At 36.2% G+C, this 9,897-nt stretch overlaps 1 protein-coding gene across 1 annotated transcript; it reads left to right on the top strand.

Moving 5' to 3' along the window:
* The first annotated feature begins 252 nt into the window (after positions 1 to 252).
* Positions 253 to 9,655, top strand: LOC126721520 (mitogen-activated protein kinase homolog MMK2). The gene is made up of 6 exons (XM_050424570.1): positions 253 to 692; positions 4,223 to 4,352; positions 5,988 to 6,125; positions 7,090 to 7,422; positions 8,354 to 8,537; positions 9,097 to 9,655. Exons 1-6 carry the CDS (start codon positions 532 to 534, stop codon positions 9,267 to 9,269), a joined length of 1,119 nt encoding a protein of 372 aa, XP_050280527.1. The 5' UTR covers positions 253 to 531; the 3' UTR covers positions 9,270 to 9,655.
* The last annotated feature ends 242 nt before the right edge of the window (positions 9,656 to 9,897 follow it).

The raw sequence follows: 9,897 nt of genomic DNA on the forward strand, positions 1-9,897 counted from the left end.
TGTCCTTTTTGCTAATGAAACCAATATATTTACCCAAAAAAGAAGTGAAACAAATTCTCAAAAAATAAAAAAGAAAAAAAAGAAAAAAAAGAAGTGAAACAAAATAATTATGATGCAGCATGAAAGAATCAAAAACCACAGTACAAGAGAGAGAAAGCGTAGCAATCCTCAGAAAAAAAAGTCAAATATTTTCACGGGTCAGCCAAGGCTTTTCCAGTAAAAAAACAAAAAAAGTCATCATCTTTCCTCTTCACCTTGAAGCCTCAGTACACAACACACACACTCTTTTCTCTGAGAGTCTCTCTTTTGATTTTTCTTTCTTTCGCTTAAAAACCAAAAAAGAAAACAAAGTTAGAAATGTCAAAAACCTTTCCACCTACCAACACACCCTTCCCAAATACAGCTTCTCCTCCTCCAATTTAGGCTCTCTCTCTTCTACTTAGATTTTTGCTTCCAATTTCCAAATCCTTGTTGGGTTTTTTCTTCTTCTTCTTCTTCTTTAACTTTACTCCGAACTCAACAACACCTGATATGGAGTTGGGGTCTGGTTCAACCGAGCATAACATCAGAGGAGTACCCACTCATGGTGGACGCTACGTTCAGTACAATATCTATGGTAATCTCTTCGAAGTTTCTCGAAAGTACGTCCCTCCAATTCGTCCAGTTGGTAGAGGCGCTTATGGAATCGTTTGGTATGACTTCTAAGCTTTTCTGGGCCATTTTTTCCTTTGTTTGTTTGTTTGTTTTTTTTTTTTTTGGAAGCTAAATTTGACTGGTGGGTCTGGCTGAATTATGAAGATCTTGTTGATTCTTAGTTTTATAGTGGAATTATGAAGATCTTGTTTTGAGTTAATTTTTCTTTGTTTATTCTGTTTTATTTAGCTGTTGATTATTGTTTTTGCTATGGGGTGTAGCTGAATTGCACAAATGGTTAGAGTATGTGTTCATTGAAATGTGTGATGGGTGTAAAAGATAACAATTTATTTGTTTGAGTCAGTAAAAAACTACTTGTCTAAACTCTGGAACTGACCTGAATTAACGAAGAAAGGAAAATAGATCTTATTGGGTTCACAAAATTACAAGTTTTGATCATTAATTAGTTCTCAAGAATGACTGGAAAGGGAGAGGGGGGAACTTGTAGATTTCTTGAAGGGGTTAGTTTTGGGATGAGTTTGAGCATTTGAAGGCACCAAGAAAAGGGGGAAGTGGGGCAGCCTGACACTGCCCGGTCCCTTCTTGTGGCTGAGGGGGTGTATTGTGCCTTTGGTTAGCTGTCTCTCTGCATTATATGCATAGTGGATGACAGTGGGTGGATGCATTAAATGCAAGGGAGGCAGTTAGCCCCTCTGATAAGCTAAACAAACATGATAATGGTGGGCTTATCATGGGCCAGCCCCCTCCAAGATGTGTATTTGTTTACCATAATTAGTTGGGGCGAAAAAGAAATGGGGTTTTACTTAGCTGAAATAGAGGTCGTGGTATCATGGTTATTGTTTGGTATTGTTTAAACTTTACATTGACATATCAAAATTTATTTTTGGCATCTTATCTTGATGGGGATTTGAAGCTACTGATATGTGTTTTTAGTCTGAAAGTAGGGATGAGCCGATGATTGGCAGTCTGTTTCAGCGGAACCTGAGGTCATATATGCCTTCATCCCTTCCTGTTGAGCATAAGGACCAGCTGGGTTAATAAATCTATTGTCAAGCAATGAACTTTGAGTTTTTTGGTGGATAAATATTGGAAAGTAGAATAGGAACTTTCTCTTTTTGTTTATCCTTTTAGTCAGGCAGGGATAACATGATTGCTGTTATGTGCAGTGTTACCTTTTGTGTCTTGACTTTGCATTGATAAGTCTTGTGTTTATTTGTGTGAGTGACACCCAGGTCTAGTTCTCATATATTGGGGAACTCTGTCCAGTTTTTTTGTTTGTTTAAAAATAATTTTATTATCTTTTAAAAAATGATGGTGTCTTTAGGCCTGAAATCCTGAAGAAAGTAAAATTGATAGTTACAATTGAAATGGAAAAGAATCAATAAAATCTACAATGGAACTTATCTCACTGTGACCCAAAACTCGTGAACATTCAAACAAAATTCTTAGGAAATACAATTTTAGCTGAATAGCTGAGGCATCCACACCCTCAAAAGTTCGCTGGTTCTTTTCCTTTAACGAAGTCTGCAAAAGGCATAAAGGTAATAATTTCCACCTGTAAGAAGAATAATTCCCAAACTAATTCCTTCATCTAGAAAGTAGTTGATGTAGAACGTATAGGTGAATAGCAGGAATTAAAAGAACAAAACAAAACCCTAGACTTTACCACCTTAGGGTGTTTGGCATCATCACCAAACATAGAACACAAATCAGACAATTTCTTCTTATTTCAAAATACACTACTACAAAATATATGGGGAGCCTCTTCTTATAGGCTCCAAATTACAACCATAATAAATGCCACCGAATTTGAAGATACAGAAGTAAAAAATAAGGGCTACAAAGATCAATTTGAAGATACTGACACCAAAATTAAGGGGTAGTACACCCCCCTATAGAAAATAGTCATCTAAGCTATCTATGCCCTGGTGTCCACACCAGTAGTTCAACTACACTCTTGGGAAGTACTTGTAATCCAAAAACTTAAATGGTAAAAGTTGACATTTCATAAGCAACACCACAATCTGACAACTGATGATCAATAATCTCACCATTGCTTCAGTGCATGAAACATCAATTTTTTATTTTTTTATATATAAATAACATTGAGTTGATCGACTAATCCCTCTCTTAGTAAGATTGTTAGCGGTTGGAATATTTTCTGATGGTGCTGTCCATACATAACATTTTTGGAGCATTACTGCAAGAAATAATTTTCCAAGGAAATGTCACTCCCCTGTGCCTATAAAACCTCCAAATATGAGTTAACATCAAATTGACCATTACTAGACAATGTCCACTTCATTCTGTTAGAACCTTTGTTGCCTGAAAAATTGGAGTATAAATATCAGCAAAGAGTCAACTAACTCTAGTTCCCAGTCATAAATGTCTTGAATAAACTGATATTCAACGAGCATGTCCTCCTGTGACCTGATTTTTCCAAAAAAGACATAACTAATGCGTCCTTATTAGTTGCAATGGTGTACAATTCAGAGTACAAGTCCTTTAAAAGTTGACGTCCACATGATGCATCATGCCAAAGCCACACCTTGAGTCCATCCCCTACCGCATACTGGGCATGTCTCATGACTATATCCCAACCTGTCCTAATACTCCTCCAAAGACTACAACCATCAGTGCTTTTTACCTCCCTTGAAGACCACCCTCCCCAATCTTGTATGTATTTAAAATCACCCCCCATCCCCCAAATTCTGAGTGGAAAACAAAGTTTGATTCCTATTCACTAAGTGAAATTTGCCTTGTCACCCTGACCACACTACAAAAAGTTCCTCTCTAATTTCTCCAATCTGTTAGCCACAAAAGTAGGGATGGCAAACAGCTAGAGGTAATAAAAGGGTAGGCAAGAAATTGTGCTCTTTAAGAGTTTTGATCCCCCTGGGTGACAAATGTAACCGCTTCGAGCCTGGTAATCTGCCCTTCATTTTCTCCAAAATTGGATTCCAAAGAAATCTAGCCTTGCATGATGAAACCAATGACATGCCCAAGCGATTCATAGGAAAGCTACCTATCTTACAAAAAAAGGATATCAGTCAAGATATCGATATATTCTTACTCTCCAACAGGTACCACTTTTTGATTCTTCATCTAACCAAATCTGCCTTAAACCCTAAATTTGGCAATGCACTTAAAATTTGTCAGCATTTACATGGTCTAGCTCATGGACATGTATATATATATGTATGTTGTGGGTGTGACTACTCTGTAATGATTATATTGGAATCATGACTAAAATCATTTTATTTGCCTCTTCCTTGGATAGTTCCCCAATTTCTTTGGTGTCTCGAGGATGAGCTTTTCAGTGTTGACTGCTATTGTGGTTTTGTTTAAGTGTCAAAAATTCCAGAATATGTTTATTAATATGTTGATTCTCTCATTCTTATATAAAGATTTTTATATTGTACAATTCATCGGGTCATCATGACTCATTAGAGGAATGTCTTGGAATGCTGTGTTTTCATGTGAATGATGTGCTATTTTGAGGTTATAATGGGGTTTATTTTAGTTAACAACAATGTGAAGGAAGAGATAATTTTTCTGTTTCCTCCAGTGCTGCTGTGAATGCGGAGACGCGTGAGGAGGTTGCCATTAAGAAGATTGGTAATGCTTTTGACAATAGAATTGATGCCAAAAGGACTTTACGAGAAATCAAACTTCTTCGGCACTTGGATCATGAAAATGTAATTTTGCTTTTCTTTGTAATTTTTCATGCTTTTATTCTTGAATCAGCCTTATGTCTTTCCTCATGATTTCAGTTGTGCAAAGTTTAAGTATTTATGTGTGCAAAATTATTGTTCTTATTTCTATATCTTTTAGTTTGCATGGTCTTAGTAATACTCTATGTTTATCAACTAGGTTTCATTAATATTGAAAGAGTGGGGTGTCAAACATGGCTAGCCTGAAAATTGTAAACACAGAGATGGGGAATGAGGTTGTGCCCGATGCCCCCCACTCATTTGCACTTGAAATTAGATGTGTAACACATTACTCCCCTTGGTGTAGAATAAAGTGCTATTGTTGGATTTTATGTTAAAGTTGGTGGAAAAATCATACTGATTGAAAACATTTAAATTTATTTATACTATTTTTCAAATTGCATATGTGGGAATCATTAGTGGGCAGAGACAATGAAAAAGAAGTGCACACACCCATACAAATGTAATTCCTTCAAGCATTACTGCAGACCATAATCCTTAATTTCTTCTCATTTATGAAATCCCTGACCTCAGTTCCTTGTAGGATGACTCCTCTGACTTTATCCCTGATCTGGAAGTACATATTCACGTGAGAAATAAACAGCAAATTCATCTCTCTCAAGTCACACATGAACCATCAACCCATAAAATTGTGTCCTAGTTCAAGAAAATTAAGACCATTACAAGTATGAAACGTGATTGATGAAGTAAATTGTTTATTCTCAGCCATTCCAGCACCCCTATAAACATTTTCTTACCTTTTTCAATCATGAAAATGAGCTGGAATCATGGAAGTCCATGTGACCTTGTTCTTGTGAGCCATTTTATCGCATAAAAGGCGTTCATGGTATAAACCATAACTACATTTTGTGTCTAAGCTCAAAAGAGTGCTATATGCATTTTTGAGATTGCTTGTGAGGCTACAAGCTTGCACTCTCCAATCGATTTAGGCTTTGACTTCTCCTCAAGTAAACGGGTTTGGGAAATTTGGTGGGTCCATGCACCAATTTGCCGCTGAAAATATCTAATAAAAGGTCTAGTGATGGCCCAAGTGCCTAAAAGTTTGACTTAGATTCAAAATCTTGGTTATCTGATGTAACTTATTTGATAATAGAAAGTGACTCAATTGCTGCTACAAATAGTACACAAGTTGAAGAAGATGATGTAAACCTTTGTTCTGTTATTGTTGCTCACAATTCTGAAGTTGATGGTGATGGTAATGTTGAGCTAGAACTAAAGTATGACAGGAAAAATGAAAGGGGTAAGTTTTTTGATGGTGCAAGTTGTAATAGTACATGTGGCAACACAAGCCTTTTTCGTCACTGTTGGCAGCAGAACCTAATGGTAGTATTTTGATCAACACCATAACGGGTTTATGTGTTACACTTTGAATTTCAAGGGGGGTTTTGTGATTTACAGGCAAGCCACAATATTGTTTTTGTATTTTTCCCAATATTTTTTTGTGGCTTTATGTTTCCCTTTGAGTTGGATGGATGGTGATACTAATATTATTAGTTTTGAAAATCGAGTTTTTACTAGAGTATTTCTTTTTGTTCTGGAAGAATTATAGGTTTACTGCTAACCAGGTTTTCCCCCCCCCCTTTCTCCCTTACTATGCAGGTCATTGCCATGAAAGACATCATACGACCTCCGCAGAAGGAGAACTTCAATGATGTTTACATTGTTTTTGAATTAATGGACACTGATCTTCATCAGATTATACGGTCAAACCAACCTTTGACCGATGATCATTGTCGGGTTGGCATAACATTTCTCTCTTGCATCTAAGATATTATGTTTACCATGCAATTTGAAAGTACAAATGTTTTTTTTGTCTTTGAATTATTCTGTTGTTTCCTGTATTCCTTAGTTTGCCTGAAGTGGAAGTTGGGAAACTGTCAACTCCATTCTAGGACAGTATGTCTTGTAATAAAATTTGATGGGTACTGCTGCAAGCTCAACATGCTACACTAACAACAACCATTGAGAAACATGCTATCACATTTAAATTCTTGGATTGTATCATTCAAGTAAATGAGGATTCTTTAGTTTCTGTTTTTGTTTTGGTTTAATTTTATTCATCCATGCATTAGTGGGTTGTTGTAGTAATTCCTCATGTTCCTTTAGATATGGATTAGGGAAAGAGTACGAATATCATCAGGGTTCATAATCACACTAAATTGCATGAAAGCAAAGCATGAACAATAATTGTAGACTACAGATGAAATATGACAAAAAAAGGTCATACTCAATGCCCCAAGCTCCTGCTTTTGCGGGGTGGCAGGCAACCTTTCCTCCAATGAAACTTGACATAAAGAGGTCAAAAAATGTTGCTTTGTTTGAGTGTAAACATGCCATACTCGGGTGCTAGCCTTTCTGCCACTCAGCTTTTTCTAGGGTCCTGGTCTACCATCTCCTGGTACAAGTGAGATTCTAAATCTCTGCTTTAATGAATTTAGATGTATGAACTGTCACCATATATTTTTGGTTGTTGGGTTCTCTGTATCCATCCTATTTTTAGTAACTAGAGTAGATTCATATTGCATAATGTGAATTTTTTTTTTTTTTGCTACCACAAATGTGAATGAAAATAAAGATAAATTCTTTGTAATCAATGTTTGATAATTTTGTATCTTAAAATTCTGTAATCACATATTTTTTTAGTTGTGATTGCTATCTTTCAAGCTGCTTGTCATAATTACTTAAGTTGCTACCTTTTCAGTACTTTCTGTATCAGCTTTTACGAGGGCTCAAATATGTACATTCAGCAAATGTTTTGCATCGTGACTTAAAGCCCAGCAATTTGCTTCTGAATGCAAATTGTGACCTCAAGATTACAGACTTTGGGCTTGCAAGGACAACATCTGAAACTGATTTCATGACTGAGTATGTTGTTACTCGTTGGTACCGAGCACCAGAACTTCTCCTTAATTGTTCGGAGTACACTGCAGCAATTGATATTTGGTCGGTGGGTTGCATACTTGGAGAAATCATGACAAGACAACCCCTTTTCCCTGGCAAAGATTATGTTCATCAGCTGAGACTTATTACTGAAGTATGCCTCTAAGAAATTTCTTGCTAAAATACACTGGATTACCTGGCTGCTGGTTTCTGCATTAAAAACATGCCCTCATTGTTTGTGATGCAATGCCAGAGCTTATTACTTCTGCTGCATTTTTCTCCTTAGTAAATTTGAAGCTTCTTGTGACATTTTTGCATTAAAAATCTTGATCATTCTGAGTTGCTACTCCCCCATACTATCATTTATTTGTGACACTTGGTCTTGTTCTCACTAGTCATTTCCATCAGATTTTCTGATTACAAGAATTATGGATATCTTTTATCATTATTATTTTTTATTTTTAATCAATGACTATAATCCCTATTGCAAAAAGTCAAAATTTGCATAAACATAATGGAATTTGGGAGAGTAGGAGAAATTTGATAGATTAGTCCTTGTAGTTGTGAGAGACAAAAAGAATGCCTATTTTCAAAGAGGAACAGTCAATGTCTTCAGCTGTAGAGACCAAGTAGAAGAGAATTGGTTGAGGAGTCAAAATCCTCTTCCAATAAACCCTATTCATTTCCTTCTATGTGGTTGACTGTCTTATAATTTGCAAAATTACAAGGACTATGCATTTATATGTGAGCAGAACAACTTCTTAATATTATATGTTTTTCCTTTTCTTTATAAAATTTTATTTTTCCTCCTGGCTCTGGTTTTACCTATCTCAGTATTTTTCTTCTGCTTTAAAAAAAAAAAAAAAAAAAAAAAATTTGATTGGTGAAGTACATACATTGTGGATTTTGAACCCATGACCTCACCCTCCACTTTGTTCTTATGAAGGGAGGACATATCATTTGAGTTAGAGCTCATGGGCTTTTTCTACAGCATATATAGGCTTCATTGAAATAAGTTGTTTTGGTCTTCTTGGAAGTAAGATTGACTTTGACAACTGCATTTTTTCTCCTGTTGTTGTGAAAAGCTCATAGGTTCACCTGATGACAACAGCCTTGGATTCTTAAGAAGTGATAATGCTCGAAGATATGTTAGACAGCTCCCGCAGTTCCCAAAGCAACCATTCTCTGCTAGATTTCCAAATACGTCCGCTGGTGCTGTTGATTTGCTGGAAAAGATGCTTGTATTTGATCCAAACAGGCGCATTACAGGTATAATGCATTGCTATGATGCGGTTATATCTGGGTTTTGGCAGTTCTTGAGTCGTAGTATTGTATTGCATTGGAATTTGGGGAAATATTGGGGGAAAATGTTTTAACTTGTCTTTTCAAGAAGACTTGTCTCGCATTACTGCTATTCTTTGGGGAACAAATGAAAATAATACTTGATATTGGAAACAGAAGTACATGTGTTGTGCCAAATTTTTTTAAATGGTCTTAGTTCTGGAGCCATGGTTGAGTAGTTATACCCTAAACAATGAAATAGTTAATATCTATTTAACAAACCAAATGTCTATTTTTCTATCTCATAGAATTTTGCTTTTGACGGATTTTGTCAATGGGTAAAAACTTAACTCACGCACCCACATGGTTTACATGGGGTTGAGCCCGTGATGTTACTCTTCATCACTGATGGAGAGGGGGAATTCCATTTGGTCTAAGGACTATTGGCTATGTAGAAATCACAATTGCGTTTTGCTCATTTGATTTGATGAGTTGTTTTCCCTCATTATTTTCATTGAAGATCACCTTTATATCTGGTTGTTTGCAGTTGATGAGGCATTGTGCCACCCTTACTTGGCACCTCTCCATGATATCAATGAGGAGCCTGTCTGCCCAATGTCTTTCAGCTTTGATTTTGAGCAACCATCATTTACTGAAGAAAATATAAAGGAGCTCATCTGGAGAGAATCTGTGAAGTTCAATCCTGATTCAACTCAGTGAGGATTGTGTAATATTCTGTACTTGGAAAAGTACCTGATGACTTGTACCAAAATACTGAACTAATTGGGTCTTTCAAGGGAAGAGATAAAAAGCTCGATGGAGATATCCTGATTTACTGAAAAGTAGTTGAGATGCTAGTCATTCAAACTTTCATCTCATATCTTTTGATGCGTGTAACATTCAAATGTGTAAATGAATCAGAAGCAGAATCTCTCTGTAGTTTAAAATCCTCAATCGGTTGTAGGCGTAGGAGCTGAGGTTGGTGTGCTGAACTGATGCTGCTGGGAAGTTGTTTCATTGCATTCTTGTCAGCAGTAAGCTTAAATTTCTACATTCATGAAGCAGAGATTATGCATGGTTACAAGATCTAACAGTCATTATGATTTTCTGAGTGTTTGAAATAGTTGCTATGAACATAACTGCTTGCTTTAATTTGGCTAGGTCAAGCTTATCATCTTTACTTGTGTTTGTCATGAAACCCTCGTTGAATCTGTAATTATTGCCTCTGTTAAGATAAGTTTCCTGCAGGATAAAATTTTATGGCAAGCCTTGGCTACCTTGTCACTACAATTTACGTTCTGTGAACACTTGCAAGTTCCAATGAAAATTTTATTTTGGACCATTTGTT

Source organism: Quercus robur, chromosome 4, assembly GCF_932294415.1.
Source record: "Quercus robur chromosome 4, dhQueRobu3.1, whole genome shotgun sequence".
NCBI lineage: Eukaryota > Viridiplantae > Streptophyta > Magnoliopsida > Fagales > Fagaceae > Quercus > Quercus robur.